Source organism: Notothenia rossii, assembly GCF_949606895.1.
Source record: "Notothenia rossii genome assembly, chromosome: 4".
Taxonomy (NCBI): domain Eukaryota; kingdom Metazoa; phylum Chordata; class Actinopteri; order Perciformes; family Nototheniidae; genus Notothenia; species Notothenia rossii.
This window is the reverse complement of record NC_136902.1, coordinates 58,640,057-58,657,475: the sequence shown is the minus strand read 5'-3', so window position 1 is coordinate 58,657,475 and position 17,419 is coordinate 58,640,057. Positions and strand designations below refer to the sequence as shown.

Genomic DNA, 17,419 nt, shown 5'->3' with positions numbered 1-17,419 from the left:
GAAAGGACATAACGACCCAGGGACAGAAATCATACCTTCAAGTAGAGACAGAAGCATCACCACCATTTCCTTCTGCAGATCCAACAGCTCCTTCAACAGACCAATCTGACTGGAGTCCTGAACCAAAGCCAAAACACACAGCAAAGCACAAACAGTAGAGAAGTATGGTTTTTAGAATATGTACTGACTACTGACTGGTACACAGCTCATTTTGAGAGGATTTTTGCTTTCTAATGAGATGAGAGAGTAAAACGGTAAGAGATGCTACCTCTGAGTGTGCTCTACTCCAAAAGTGATCCTGGGTTTGCATTTTACAAATAAAGAATATGCATTTTTATTATCACAAATAGTAGACTTGCGTGTGTGGTCAGCAAGACAAGACACTTAAACACCGTCAGGTATGAGAGGAGGGGAGAAAATGCCTCTGCGAGACAGAATCCCATTTATCTGAAAAAGTGGCCTCAGCAAGAAAGCAGGGAACACGTAAGCATATAGAAGCTGGTCGTAGCATTCCTGAAGACCTGCACCAGCAGATAACACAAGCCATACATATTTGTTGTAAGTCTGGTGGAAGTCTACAAGAGGGTGTAAGGATTTGCAAGCATCAGCCACACAACACAAAGCAACTAAATATATTAAACAGCAAAATAAAGCTAAATGAAAAGAAGCAAAGCATGGTATTAAGACTCTTTAAAAAAAAAAAAATCTTGTAAGTCATCAAGGAATAATCGATCGTTTGTATGTAGAAAGCTGGTATTTGTTTGAAAACACCTCTACAGTAAATATACTAAAATCTAGAGCCAGAAACAAGCAGCTACTCATACTTTATTTATCACTTTAGTATCATCACTTTTAATAGTCAAAATGTGTTCAAACTGTCACTACACCCAAGTGTCCGAGTTACACATGTTCCTCGTGTTCAGGAATTATACCCAACTGACTTGATGGCTCTTTAGAGAACTTAACAAAAAAAGAAATAATACTGTTAAACGCTAAAGAAAAACATGAAAGGCTGTATAGGGAATAAACAGAAGAAATTGTGAATGATTTCTGTATTTTGTTGAGTAATAACTAGTCACATGAAGGAGGAGCGCTTTGTAAAGCATGATGGTCCTCTAAATGAGATGGTGATGATTCTTACGTTGTTGCGTTGTCCAGAATCAGGGAGCATCTAACAGGGTTACACACATAGACTGTATATATAAGGTGAAACATGACAATAGAAATGTTACTATCAACATTTTTTATTTACTTTGGTATTTCTCTAAACCTGGAGGTTATTTACAGATTTAATGTAAATGTTATTCTGATCATTTAATATAAATAAACAGTCTTTCAAACCATCAGAATCCTGATGAACTGGCACTGATCTGCTTTAATATCCAAAAAGAACATTTAGCATCTAGTCAGCGCACATCTATAAATATTTAGTTGTTTCAACATTTGAAAGATATTCCACATTTAAAAATTCAAATTCATGCATACAGTACACACATTTTAAACAGGAGAATCAGTATCAATCAACAGAATATTAGAATTAGTGACCAAGGCAACTCCTTGTTAGGTCAGACAGGTTATAGACTGCAGACACACACAGGTTAAAGCACAGCTCATCAAAGCTAATCACTGGTCAGTATTAGAAAACCGAAATATATTTAAATCAGGTGAGGAGGATTTATTGTATTATAATAATAACAAATTATATTTATATTGCGCTTTTCTGGAACTCAAAGAACGTACATAACCAGGAAGAAAATGAAAGAGAAAGAAAGGACCTTGAGTTTTTTCCACAAATTGTTTCTGCCAACTTAACTTGAATTCATGTTGTTGTACTATCTGTACAACATGGCTACCTAAAAACAGCATTTAAAAAAATCTACATTCATAGATACATTTGGAATATCTGTAATATAATGTATGCATATTTTGGTTGTATTGAAGTGGAACTTCATCAAAAATACGGCTGTCTCCAAGTGTGATGTTAAAAAGGAAGCTAACCAGAGGGTGTTACTTTGACCACTTGGAAATTAATAAAATACCATCACAAATACATGTTAAAGAATATATCTACTTAATATCGTATCATTTGGACCGTATTCCATCTAAACCCTTAATGCTCTGTTGACTTAGTAAATTGTTACCTACAGTAATCTGAGGTTATCTTGCTTTAACAAAAAAAGTAAAGAGGCAGAAACAATCTGTCAAAGGAAAGAGGGGGGGAAAGCTGGTTAAGACATACAAATCTATTAATTAAACAAAAGAATAATCAAATAAATACATACTTTACTTTGCAGGAACCATGAGAGAGACAGTTCACAAAATTAGTATACTCAAATTGGACTAGAGGATCAAATGTATACATTTATATTTGAAAATTGCTTTAAATTCATCTTATGTTTAACTGTAATACAACACTTATTTATTTGGATAATTTGAAATCTGAATAGATCTGGATTCTATACAGAAATTATTAATGGAGTATACAAGAAATAGAATGGTAAAATGGTAAAAAAAAAAGTCAAAAAAATGAGGTTATGTCTTGGCTGTTTCTTACCTGAGCGAGTTTCATCATCATGTGAGCAAAGACGTGCAGGAAGCCCACCACCGCATCCCACAGCCTGCTGTGAGCCAGGGACTGCTGGTTCCCAGTGCAGGGGCCCTGGAAATGGAGAGGATATTCCAGTGCTGTCATCATGTTTGGACATATATTTTAACATTGTCTTGTGTTTCAAAGTAAATGTTTCAGATAAAAAAGCTTATATTTTAGGTTGAAATCTAGCTTTATAATATTCTTTCTGTTGACCATAGTGTCTTGTTTTGGTTTGTCAGATGGCTTGTTAGTAGGACTTGGTTATGAAAGTAGGTTTTATAGTAATACTTATATTATGAACTTATCCCAACTTGTTTCCCCTTGCATAGGACTACAAAAAGCATCTTATAAAGGGTAAGAGACGTCAACTTAAAAGTACCAGCTTCAGTATGGTTTGCAGAGGTCCTAGGTTATGGAATTAGATTGATGACACCATAAAAATACCTTTATCTGTGTTTTTAAAAAGAGCTTAAGACAGCAGTCGTTGAGCACAAAAAGTCAAAGCTAGAATACATAAAATGACTGGAGTTTCAACTTTAATTTACTCTAAAGTGCATTTAGTTTACCATTATTATCCTTTTTATCAATTACCTTTGTTTATTTTACCTATTCAAACCAAAGGTGGGACCATTTATGAGTTAGCATTAGATTTGGTTGGTTTTTAGGGTATTTGGCTAGTGTTAGTTTTCTTTTAGCTTGTAAATGTTTCTGTAAAATACACAAAATCTCTCAAATTCTAGAAGTGTTAGTAATTTATATTTAAAAAACGTACCATTTCGTGTTTGGGCCCACATTCTTAAGCTTCGGATAGTTTATTGAGATGTCCCATTGCCTATATCTCCATCATCCCTTATGATTGTACTTTAAACTGCTGTATTTAAACCTTTTTCTTTTGTAATATTGAAAGGCAAATTTCCCCCATAATTTGAGGAACATGCTAAACATGTTGCATTCAGGCTCCATCCTACAACAATTGGGTGTTAGCATTGAAGGGACAAACTGCTAATTTAACCCCTGGTCTACAAATCATGTTTTGTATTAACATTCAAACATTCAACATTAAAATAATCTATTGTTCATTCTTACCTGGATGTACTCAGTCAAGCTGTTGAAGACCTGTTTGGCCACAGTCATTGCTTTGGAGAAATTCCTCTTACCAGGCTCATCAATGATGTCTTTTCCTGAGTAGTACCAGTAAAAGTCACTGATGGACTCCTGTATACAGGGAGGAGGAACACAACGTGTTACGTTGAATTTAATCTATCAAATTGGTTTCTAAAATACATATTCAGTGCATGAGGTTAAGGGATACAGTATGTAAGAGCCACTTAAGCACATTCATATTTTTTAAATAACTATGTTAATGCCCTTGCTGACCTAAAAAAAAATCTGGGCAAAAACAGAGGAGCATTATAAAAAAAAAATGAAATCTGTACTTGAAGAATGGCCTGATCACCGTTACTGATGTCGTTGCCTTTCTTGTGTTTGGAGTTAGTGTCTACACCAGTCGGCAATTTAAAAATATTAAATATTTGAAGGCCAATGTAATTAACGTTTGACAATAATAAGCTAAAAAAGTAGTCAGTAGGAGTAATGTCAGAGCTCCTATCAGTGACCTGTAGTCGCAGCAGGTAGTCCACAGTGCAGATGATGATGTTGATGGTAGTGGTGCTGCCTGTCTGAGTTCTCAAATAGTTTTGGAAGTCTGAAAAACAGAAACATGAAGCACTTCAAAAGAGGTTTTTCTAAAATTGGACTGGCATCATTTAGAGTACAGTTATATGAGTGAGCACTTTTCACATGAGGTAGGCAGTCGTCCTCCAATAGGAGGGTTGGTGGTCCGATCCAAAGCCCCTGCAATCAATATGTTGAAGTGTCCTTGCACCAAATTGCTACCAATGTCCAACAATGTTTGCATGTGTCTGCGTGTTAGGGCTAGGTTTAGGGTCTTCCTGAGCAGGTGGTACCTTATGTGGCAGCCTCTTCCTCTGTATGAGTGTTTGTGAATGGGTGAATGCTAACCTGTACATGCATATACTGTACGTATGTATATTACCTGTGTATGGTTGAAAAGACTGGAAAAGCGCTATATAAGTGCAGTCCATTTACCATTTACCCCCAGTGTTTGGTAGTCACTCACCGTTATTGTGGCCTTCGCACAAAAGCTGCAGGAAGCGGAAGATATCACAAGTAAATTCATCGTCAGCCATCACTTTCTCATCTGGATATAGGAACACAGGAAATGCATTACAATATTGTTGAAAGGAAAGATGAAACTGCTCATGGACTGTGCTATTCGGTTGTAAACAGAAAACGGCACAAGTTATTAGGTAATTAAAGGAAATACCAGTGTATTTTATCAATGTGTCTGCATCACTGTGTACATACATACATATATGAGCGCAGTGATATGACAGTTATATACATACAAAGTCAATAACAAATATTTTATAATAAAAGTGGCAATAACGTTCTCTTAATAAAACAATACACTGGTAGATGTCTCCATCTTAACAAGTCTTTTGTATCCATCACAACAGGCTTAATAATTGTGCCTATGAGGCAACATTATTTTAGCAGTTTGATAGACAAGTCAACTTCTTACGGAATATTTAAAAAATAAATAAAAACTGGTAACTTCAGTTTACTGTTATTTTTAGGTAAAAATAAATCTAAACCAAAACCAAAACCAAATGACTTGCTAAAACAAAATGCAAATTATTCAGATTAGAAAAGGCATTCAATTAGTTATTTAATTATTAACAATGGTGAAACAGTGGTTATGTAATCCCAATTAATATTACTCCTCTACCCATACACACTAAACACTGCACAATGCTCTGTGCAGTGTCAGATTTAGTAGTAAATTACTGTTGATTAGTAAAAACCTTATCAATAGATGTGGTGATGGGAATAATATTGTAATGGTATTGTAAAGTCTTTGAATGTACACACGTTGAATTGCCCAAAAAAAAGAGTACAAATGGTAAGTGTCACTTCATATTACTCCCCTGCTTTCATTAGAATATGTTAGTGAACACCACAAAGACCATTTGTCAGCAGGAGAGGGCGGCTGAGGCTTCACTCTGCTTCCTTCCCCTAAACTGTACCTCTCTCTAGCACCACTTTTTTACAGAAAACATACTTCGACAAAACTCAAATGGAAATGGACAGCGGGTCCAACCACGGGTCACGTCACATTGAAATGGACATACAAAATACAGATATATGAAGACAGGAAACCATGGAATATACATTTAAATATATATATCAAAGAAAACACAACTGAAGAAAAACATACAGATGTAAACAGTGAACACAGATAAAAATGCTAAAAGGCACACCGTCATGCAGGACAGATCTACTGCAAACTCCAAGAAGCTTTGTCAAAGCACGGATGTTGGGAAATAATTGGGACCTAAAATAAAACTTAAACATGTGTGGTCAATGTGCCAAATTGTTTCACAGATAGTCAGTGTATATAAAGGGAAGTTCCTGTAGAGATCTTTGAAAATGTATTCTTAGATATAGGATCACAAGATTGATCAATGTTCAAGTGAGATATTAAAGGACCGCATGGTATGATATTAATGATTGTGTAACATTTGAGCAGAAGTGCTCATGAAATGATCAAAGGTGACACTCTGGATAGATCAATGAAAACAATGGAAACAAGCACTGCCCCTTATGCTGCTATTGGCCTTTAGGCGCGAAAATAACTATTTCTATTTCCAATATGTGATTAATTAAATTTGAACATGTACAGCGATTGTTGGCGCTCTGAGGAGCTGCTGGCTGTATGAGAATGCTTAGAAGTCAGCTTAGAAACCACGCCAACAATGTTTTATATATTTTTTTACTGCCTGAGGGTAGAGACAAGTCCACACTGCAAGTCTAACCATAGGCCAGGGCTATTCAACTACACATTCAGTTGGGCCAGATTTTATAACTACAAAATTCAGCTGGGCCAGACATTCAGCGGCCTGTAAAAAGCGGGTAGTGACACATTTTAAACCAACACATATTACTGCGATGAAAAACATGCAATTTTTATTCATTGTTCATCTAACAAAGGTACGTCAAAAAGTGCATAAAAACACAACAAATTAGCATTAATTTAACAGAATCTGAAAAAAAAGTGCACAGTTGTAGCATTACATTTGTTTGCTTTAGAAGTCAAATATTCAGGTTATTTTTTTTGAACCAGGCACATCACAAAGTGCATTTACTGAATACAATAATAGCAGTCTTAATAAATGTCCTCACATACAAAAAAAACAGCTAAAGAGCTCCAATGCAACACAAAGAGGTAGTACTGTAGCAATATTTTTTCACTTTTCAAGTAACAACAACAAAATCATACGTTTTGGTCACATTTGACCCAGACACATTACAAAGTGCACTTAAATGAATACAGAAAGAACTGTCAAACCCTTCAGTGCACAAACCCATAAAAAGGGATACGGGTAACTATATGAATGAATACTACACAACACGTCTACTATAGTAAACTACTCTAGGTGCTTACTATCACCTCATTTGTGATTTGTCATCGCTGACTTTCTCAATGGGAGAAGGGAAATTTTTTGTTTTGAACAAGAGCAGTGATTTTTGGCTCATAGGATGTCAATGCAATCCTAAGACATTGGTGAAGAGTGCTGTCAGTCAGGGAGAAGCGAGTGCTACTTTTGATTGAGTTCATGTGTGAAAAGCTTGATTCACATGTGTATGTTGATCCAAACATACTGAGCAAACAGATCGCTACTTTCTGAACGTTAGGGAACTGCTGTTTTTTGACATCACTCCAAAACTTCGCTGGCCCGTTAGTGCGCTGCATGTCAATAAGCTCCAGTCTATATTTCCCCTTGTCGATGCAGGGGACCACTTCCTTTGCTCCGGTTGATACGTCCCCCTCTATTGCAACAGTGAAGGGGTCTCTGGCAAAGCCCATCATCACGTCTGTGGGCAGAGCAAGTCCATCCAATCGACCGGCAAAGTTCTCTTTCAACCTCGCAATGAAATCTGTCATCACATCCGTGATTTGTCCCGGAGATGTGATGTGTTTGGGGAGCGTCGGAAAATGCAGCATCCGACCCGTGCTCAAGTCGGTAGCGAAAAGGTCCAGCTTGACTTGGATCTGCTCCACAAGATCAATTACCGTTTTGTCTCTGTTTACGCTTCAGAGTTGAAAGAGACATGTTTTAGAGTTGCTATCATAGGACCACCGTTACTAGCACCACTAGATGCACTTTCAAAAAACGTGCTGCGTTGTGGTTTGGTGGTTTCTATGCAACGCGGAGTGTTGCGTTCATGGTCTGTACTATTGTAGGAATTTGGCTACGGGAGGCTGGGCCACTCGGGAGTTGGTTCTGGGCCGCATCCGGCCCGCGGGCCGCCAGTTGAATAGGCCTGCCATAGGGTGTTAAATAATAATTGGTGATAACTTGCTAGATAGCAAACATTGGGTGTTTCTCAATGTCGAGGAAGGCTGCTCCAGAGCCACTATTTCAAGCATACTACATCGAGTGCAGCCGAAGGACTGTTCCAATGTCCAGCATACTTGGAATTCTACTGAGCCTGGCGTACTTCCTAGCGAGAAATTTTGAGGCTGCACATGTGTAGACTCCGCAGTCTTAAAATCCCCACAATGCTTTACGCACCGACCAACTTCCCAAAATCTGTGGCGGAAAATGTAAGGCGGGGCCTCTCATATGACGCACACCTGCACACTTGCTCGCTTGTTCCACTCTTCGTTTTCCGAATGCCAGGAAGGATTCTTGCCTGGCTTCTGAAGGAAGTGACTCGGAAGACATGTGCTACCAAGCAAGCATACTCGACATTGACAAACACCCATTCTCTAGCTAGCTTGTTAGTTAGCTAGCTATAGGTAAGCTAGCTAACTAGGTAGATAGATAGGGAATGTTAGCTAGCTAACTAGGTAGATGGATAGGGAATGTTAGCTAACTTTATTTATAGACAGATAGATAGATACATCACATTCGCTAGCTAAATAGCTAACATTCTCTAGGCTGAATAGCTAAAGTTGGCCAGTTAAATAGGTATAGTTAGCAAGTGAAAAGCAGACTGACAGGTTAATTGATGCTGGTCTCTAAGTTAGCTTTTTTAAATTATAAACGTCAACACTGTGGACCTTTGTCTATCCTTCTGGCAGTGAGAGTTATTATAAAATGTCGACATGAGCCTAAGTAAGCAGTCCGACTGGCTGTTTCGGTACTTCTTGTAGGTTCCTCATAGCAGGGTTCATCAACACCACGGGACACTACAGAGTTATTAAAAACATCCTCATCCAATGATTTTGGGCCATTTCTATGTCCTCCTGCCAGTTAACTTGAAATAGCTGTGATTTATATCGAATACAAATCATTGTTTACAATGCTGTTAGTGTTAAACCGGACGAACAAAGACAAAATCGATAAAACCGGAAGTGGCAAATCGCCAAAGGGCCGATGCTACATAATGTGAATATCTGTCTGTCCATCCTGGGTTAGGGTTCCCTCCTTTATAATAATAATAATACATTCGAAAGCACCTTTCATTGCTAACAATAATCCCAAGGTGCTACAGGAGGCGTGATAAAAACAAACAAAAGTTTAATCAAAAGCTTTTTTTAAAAGAAAGGTTTTTAAGCCTTTCTTGAAGGCGTCAGTGGTCTGTGGAGTCCTCAGGTGGTCTGGGAGGGAAATCCACGGATGAGGAGCAGCTGCACAGAAAGCCTGATCCCCCATTGTGCGGAGTTTGGTCCTCGGGGGGCGAAGCAGATGGTTGGTTGTGGAGCGGAGGTTGCGTGTGGAGGTTTTTGATGTGAGAAGTTCCTTCAGGTATGGAGGAGCATTCCCGTGGATGCATTGATGGGTCAGTAGTGAGATCTTGTATTCGATCCTGAATGAGACAGGAAGCCAGTGGAGGGAATGAAGAACAGGTGTGATGTGGTTTTATTTTCTCACCCTCATCAGGATCCTAGCGGCACTGTTCTGTACGTATTGGAGCTTCTGAAGGCTCCCGCTAGGAGTCCCGATGAGGAGAGCGTTGCCGTAATCGAGCCTTGAGGAGAAGAAGGCATGGACCAGTTGTTCAGCATCTGACAGGGAGAGTGTGGGACGGATTGTTTGCAATGTTCCTGAGGTGGTAGAAGGAGGTTTTGAACAGGTGTTTGATGTGGGTGTCAAAGGTCAGATGTTGGTCAAATCTTACACCCAGATTGGTAACTGCTGTGGAGAGGGGTATGTTTTGGCCAGAAAAGGTAATGTGGGTTATGGGGGATGACTGGACCTGGTTTGGTGTGCCAACTAAAATAGCATCTCTTTTGGAGCTATTAAGCTGTAGGAAGTTTTGTTGCATCCAAGCCTTTATCTCCTCAATGCAGGTGTTAAAGGATGTTGATGGGAACGGTGACGATGATGGTGACAGTGAGGAAGCATGTGGGATAGGGTATGTCTTTATATATAGCTGCGTGTCATCAGCGTAGCAATGGAATGATATTCCATGCTGGCTGATGACACGGCCATGGGGCAGAGTGTACAGGGTGAACAGAGTGGGCTCGAGGACCGAGCCTTGAGGGACACCACAGGTGACAGGGTGTGTCTGGGACCTCGCACCTCCCAAGGAGACGTACTCTGTTCTTCCAGACAGGTAGGACTGGAACCAGCTCAGGGCGGAGTCAGAGAGTCCGATGGTGTGTTTGAGGCGCTGAAGGAGGATGTTATGGTCGACAGTGTCGAATGCTGCAGTCAGATCCAGGAGGATGAGGAGAGATGGGGATCCAGTGTCAGCCGCCATCAGCAGGTCGTTTGTGACCCTGACCAGAGCTGTTTCAGTGCTGTGGGCGGAACGGAAACCAGACTGGAATTTTTCAAAGAGGCCGTTTAGTTGGAGATGGTCCTGAAGCTGGGCGGCAACTACTTTTTCCATTACCTTGGCTAGAAATGGGAGGTTGGAGATGGGCCTGTAGTTGGCGAGGATATCTGGGTCTAGGGTGGTTTTTTTGAGAAGGGGTCTGATGATGGCAATTTTAAGAGCCGATGGAACATGATCAGCCTTGAGGGAGCTGTTGATGACGTAGGTGATCATGGGACTTATAGCCGAGATGTTCGATTTGACAAGGGCTGAGGTTAGAGGGTCTAGTGTGCAGGTGGAGGGTTTCATCTTGCAGGTGATGTCCTCAACCTGTTGCTGAGAGATCTCCGTGAAGCAGCAGAGCGGTTGGAAAGTCCCAGGCTGTGGGTTAACAGTAGGGACAGACAAGGCAAGGGGTGGAGAGAAGAGAGCGAATAGTGGCAACTTTTGTCCTTTGTAGCTCTCCCCGCAGTTTCTTATAATTTTTGTTTATTGTGGGGTTTCTGCAGTCTGCTGCGATGGTAAATAAAATGTGCCTGTTTTTAAGATCTATTTATATTAGCTACAATATCATAAACTGGCTGGTTAAAAGCTGAACAAACATGCACAGCCATTCTCAGTTTGAATCATTACAGAAAATAAACAAAACGAAAAGTGGCAAAGCTGTAGAATTGTATATTTTCTTTTAACAATAAACAAAAAAATCCTGTATCTGGAGCAAGAAAAGAGCTGTGATCACACACAGAGTTGGAGAACAAAATCCATAATCACAGGGTACATGATTCAGCATTAACTCATTGTAATTGCATTATTCTTAAACAGTTTTCACTACCATGTGCAGAGAGTATTGTACTACGAACATCATATTTAAATGTGTAGAATTTGCTGGAATTTTCTGTTCTGTGTAGCAATTCACCCTGTATTTTACTGTTGACCTGACAGTATTTTCCCAACTATAACCATCTTATCTGAAGCTTATCTTTGTGTATGATAATTGATGAGACAAATGATAAGGGAAGAGAGCCTTCACTATCAGTGGTAAAGCAGGCTTAAATAAAAAATGGGAATTGTAGAATTTTTCTGGGGTAGCTTTACACAGATGGAACCAACTACATTTGGTAGATGCAAGTAAGAGAAACATTCCTTATTGCTGTTGCAATGCATTTCAGAGTTTATAGGACACAAGGTCAGTGTAGTGCTCTATATTATTTTAGGAGTTGGAGAGGAAGAATGAGGATACTGCTTTTCCTTTCCAATCCGTCAAACGACAGTGTCAGAGTTACAGTAGATCTGCGAGAAAACACTCAAGGTGAGAAGCCAGACCTTACAGTCACTTCTAGAGGAAGAAGTTAGCGACACAGCGCAGCAGCACCATGATAAGTGACTGTAACATTTGCTTTCACTGTCCTCTTGGGTGCGAAATGAAATGCATACTAAGGTCACACCTAGTCAGGTGATTGACAGCTAAAAGGGACAGAGAGGACAGAAAGAGGAAAAGATAGAAAGTAAATATATGAGACCATTTACCACGTTCTAGCTTCTTATCTGAGAACCGGTGGGAAAAACATGAGTGTGAGGGGTAAAGGGTGAAAATGGGCAAAATGAACGAGATGTGGGGGAGAGAAAGACAAAGAGACACAGTGAGTCCAGAAATCTCATGTTGCTGTCAGTGGATGATAAACATTTTCATACATCAACACTCAAAATGCTCAAACTTGAACACGCTCATGTGAAAACAAACCTGCAACTAGGCATCCACAAACACACACTCAGATACACACAAGAATAGACTTCACACTGGAAGTTGAAACATGTCCGATTATATCACAAAACAAGGGACAATGAAGTATGACAAAAGGAATGTGCTGTGTTTGTGTGTAAATGTAGGAGTTTGTATGACAAGTGTTCAGATAGTGTTTGACGCTAAGAAGCTGTTGAAAATACTCACTATTGCCTTCCTCTGAAACCATCCCAAGGCCCTCAGCCTTGTTCTGCCTCTCAAAAGCATTCAAGTCCAAAACGCTGTCAAAATGAAATATTCAGTCAGTTAAACAATATAAAGTCCTATCCTACAAACTTGACTTACAATGAGCCCTTCTCAAAGATGAGTATAGCTAATACAGTCAATATGTATTCTTATATTCCAGGCTCATTTTATCATACATAAGCTTTGATTAACTTATTAAACTTTAGGGGACACCACATTTTGGAGTCACGAACAGGATCGCATCTTGGACACTGGAGGTGACTGACACTGCTCAGACAAAGGTACGGGACTTTTTGACACTATTATAAAATTGTTAATGAGCAGTCTTTTCTAGGGACCTTATGCTGTGAGTGAAGTATAACTTCCATGGTCAAAAAAAGAAAGGTTAACAACAGAAATGCGTTACTGACCTGCAGGTCTGCATGAGAGCCTGAATGCTAAGGAAGAATCCCACTTCCTTTTTATCCTTCAGATAGTCCAACATCCGCTGCGCACACACACACACACACACACACACACACACACACACACACACACACACACACACACACACACACACACACACACACACACACACACACACACACACACACACACACACACACACACACACACACACACACACACACACACACACACACACACACACACACACACACACACACAGAAACATAGAACATCACATCTTAATATGTTGAGTAGTGAAAAAAACCTCTTTGTTACAGTTTCTAATTGAAATATGATTATCTTAGATTTATGTCAGGTCCATGTACCTGCTGTACATCACAATTGCCACCGTTGAGGATGGAGATTCCCATTTTAAGAGTAGAAGAAACCATGGCTCCAGGTTCGCCTGAAGTAAGACAAGACATCAGTTAGGCGCAACAACTTGGAAACCAAAATAAGAATCAAACTTCATCTTGTTTGTACAGGACTGCGTCATATTGCTCTTTGATGGTTTTACGACATAAGAACATAAACTGGGAGAATGATGTCTCGACTCCGCAATGTCTCGATTCCGAAATGTAATAATGACAATCCTAGAGCCTAGATAAGACCACAACATAATTTGTTGTTTAGTATCTGAAGTTGACACCATCATCCTAGCTTTCAATTGTCTGTGCTGAATGTTACCGTAACTACTATATCACCATAATCTCAAGGCAGATCAGGGATTCCTCATGTAATAGTTACACAGCTCAAATAAGACATTTTTGATCAGATTCTAGCCCCATTTACCTTTGCAGGCACTGATCATCTGCAGAACCATCTCTGCGGCCCCGCGGTTGTGCAGACGGGACTGCTGATACAGAAGTCTCTGTTTCTCCATCTCCTTATCCTGTGGAGCAGAGCAAGAGGAACACCGCTGTAACCCTGCCAACCGGGACTGCACTGCCCCCCGCACTCACTCGCACATAAACACGCATACAACCTCACAATTTAATTCTAGAAATGGCCATCCATGGACTGCACAGAGAGACGTTCCCAATGAAGATAGAGCTGATGAATTACGAAAGGATATATTTGCTGCTCGATTTGGAAACAATAAAAAATTGCCAATAACTTTTTTAATGATATTGTAATTGCGATAAGATCTGTGATATTAGAGGAAATTAACACTTTTGAAACATCAGTAACATAATCAATGAAAAATGTATTAAATAGGGATCTGTATGTAATATGGATTACTGTAAGTCTCTAGAAAACCGTTTGTAGGCCAAGAATTCTCCACAGCTTCACAATAATTACTTTAGATATTTTTCACTTATTTAGCTTTTACAAAAGATTTAGCTTACTGGATATTGGTAGTCCATATTGCAATTTAAATGAAATTAAAATTATTTTTGCAGCCCTAGCAAGATATCTAGGGTTTAAGCTTTCTGGTTTTAATTGACAACGATATTAATAGAATTTATAGACATTACAGAGTGTATCTCATCAAGCCTGTTCTAATGGTGTGGTTTTCAAATTTGGCACTACGATATAAAATGTTAGACGATTCTCATCACGGTCCTGAATAAACCTAATTTTAAATTATACAAATATTTGTTCTTGCTGCACTAGTGGCAATTTTAATAATAAAAAAGACAAATCTAAAATATGAAATCTCTTATCGCAAAAATAGGGATACCTGAACACACAAACACACATACACACACATTCTCTTCCAATGGATCACGTTGAGTATTAGTGATGGACAGTTATTCCAGCTCTTCCAAAGGCAGTGAACATTCCTTCCAATGGCATACCACACATTTCACACATTCTTACGAGGATGCAACGGCAGTGGTTTGATTCACACAGCATGCATACCCTGCTTTCAACAGCAGGTCAACCTGCTGCTACATCATGCTTATGAAAGCTTTAGCGCAAGTTCAATAAGGAAGACCTAACAATGACTCACTTACACGTCACTCTATTGCTCTCTCCCCCCTCATTAAATGCATGAGCGTCACCCCCCAGCAGCCAATTGCTGCACACGTTAAATTCCTTAAAAGGCCTGCTCTTCCTTCCTGTCAGTTGTCATTTCAGGTGACCACACGCAACCCTCCTCCACCCCTCTCGCCTCCCCCAGGACAAAGCTAAACCTTCCTCCTTCAGACCGGTCCCACCTACTTATCACCACCACCAGTGTCTAGACCCCGGGGATTTTCATCGGAGCGGTTCTTTCCCTCCTGAATGATTATCCAGCAAACCGGGGCCTAATCGCCAAACACCATTCCATTCTCCTGTTGTATTATCATGGCAATCATTTCATTTATATGATGTGTAACAATAAATATGTATTCCATACATCACATCTCTCCGGTTTGAACTGTCACGGGACATTAGCTGGAAATCTGTAAAGCTCAACCTCAAAAAAAGGCAGAGGTATTTATTTAATGCATCATACATTTTGGACATTGAGGTTTTAATCAACTTAAAATTAAACAAATTGTAGTTGTTTTGAAAAGTTGGAAACACTGTACAATACTAGACTACTTATTTTGTTGCTACTACCTAAAGAAACACTTCACTTCTCTACTCTAATTACTCTGTATTTTTTTATACTTAACTGCACAATGCTGCCATTTTAAAAACCATATGTATTCCACTGAGATACTGCACAAATTTCCTTTATAATGTAATTTGTCATTATTGTACGAAGATCTTAGTATATTTATCTTCTTGTCAATATATATATATATATTCGTTTATGTTGTACGTTTTCATTTAAAAAATAAATAATACTTCTATATTTTTGGGCTTTTTAGAACTTAATACCTCTTTTATGATTATGCAATATTTTACAGCAAAGCACATTTCTACATTTAAAAAAATAATTATGATACAGTTGATCTGCTATTAACAACTATCGTCTTTACAAAAAAGGTTAGGTTTTAAGCCCCCAACACACACCATGCGCGAAGCCCCGACCATAGCACCAAAAAGAGGAGACCCCCCCTCCCTCCCTCCCTTATAAGCCTGACTGTGATTTAAAAAATGTGGAGCAGCGTTTCCCTTCGTACAGAGGTTGTCCTCATATTTCGAGTTGAGTATGTGTGTTTGTGATGAGTGAGAAGAGATTTTGTGTTTTATTAAGAGAGTGTGCTTGTGTTTGGGACCGTGTATGAACGGCTGGCTGTGCAGGCTTTTACTGTAGTGCTTGGTGAGCACTGAGAGGGAAACATGGTCCAAATCAAAGTAAAGACAAATAAAATCCGTTACTTGCCAGTTGTTAGATTTAAAACTAGAGTTAACAGGTGAGTCCGTCCTAATAAGCGGGTGAGTACAAGAGGGTATGAGTCAGGGAAGGGGGATTCAAGACCACAGTCACAACACATCAGCACCAGAGAGCTGCCTCTACTGACACCTGCTGCATGGCTTGCCCTGATAACCGTCATCAGTTTCCAAAAATAGCTGCTTGATTTAGTCTTGGAACATATCAGGTGCCAGATAATGATGTTCAGTTAAATAAGTAACCTTAAGTGAGAACATTGAACTAATTAAAGGGGTTCTTGCAGGAATACTTTACCCCAAAATGATAATTTGAGCATCAATGATTTACCCATGTTACCATGAATTGCATGAGAATCCAAAAACAGAGAACATTTAAATATGTACACAGATGTTTTGGTATAGCTTTGCAGTTAACAAACTGCACCATTTACTTCAATTCAAATATTTTCACAGTTTTTGGAGTCATTCCTCACAGAGGATAAGAAATGCAAGTTTTCTTCACAAATTCAAGGTAACAAACATTTATCATTTTGGGGTTAAGTAATCCTTTAAAGTAAATTAAAGGATTTGGATTGCATATTGGTGTATTGCTTTCCTCCAGGAAAAGCAATGGATCTATATATTTACAACATCACAGGGTCCAAGCCTGATCTTTGAAGCAAAACTAAATATTGATCTGATCATTGAAATTAGCTGGGGAATTTGTCAATGTTAACTATACAGTTTAACTTAAGTTTTGTGAAGCACTGTTAAGATGTTGATGCTGTTGATGTTCAAACCTAATACATCTTTCATGTCATCGTTTACGACAGACATTAAGCTGTAATTTATTTTTAAAACAATTTCAAATTGAGATTGATATTTCATATTTCCAAAGCCCCATTTTAAATTCCATCAGCGATGTATTATTCTTAGGTTTTAAGCTCTGTATCACAGGAATTATACTTTTTTCACACTTCATTTTTCTCAAGTATGTTGAATTTCAAATGTGCCTACTGCTAAATGTATTAAGATATTAAGTATTGACTTCACACGCTAGGCCATAATGGATTGCAGTAATCTTCTGTTTAGATCCCTAAAATTCAGGCTTGGAATTTGTGATTCTGAAATTAAACACCTAGCAAAGCTTCAACCTTGGTTTCATTTTGTTGTCTTTAGCTGCACCGACTCTCTGGACTCAAGTCATGCAATTTAGGAAATGGACATTGATCCGACTGGTGGGCAGAGTCCAGCAAAGGCATGCACAGGTCAGTACACCACAGCAGGAA

General features: G+C 39.0%; 1 protein-coding gene across 1 annotated transcript in view; it reads right to left on the bottom strand.

Annotated features, from left to right (window-relative positions):
* The window catches only part of ryr1b (ryanodine receptor 1b (skeletal)), a 145,438-nt gene that overhangs the window by 13,855 nt on the left and 114,164 nt on the right, over positions 1 to 17,419 (bottom strand). The window contains 12 exon segments of the mRNA XM_079673789.1: positions 36 to 117; positions 269 to 298; positions 1,142 to 1,171; positions 2,555 to 2,659; positions 3,677 to 3,805; positions 4,207 to 4,295; positions 4,731 to 4,811; positions 11,972 to 11,989; positions 12,393 to 12,466; positions 12,842 to 12,918; positions 13,205 to 13,284; positions 13,671 to 13,770. Coding sequence (XP_079529915.1) covers positions 36 to 117; positions 269 to 298; positions 1,142 to 1,171; positions 2,555 to 2,659; positions 3,677 to 3,805; positions 4,207 to 4,295; positions 4,731 to 4,811; positions 11,972 to 11,989; positions 12,393 to 12,466; positions 12,842 to 12,918; positions 13,205 to 13,284; positions 13,671 to 13,770 — 895 coding nt within the window.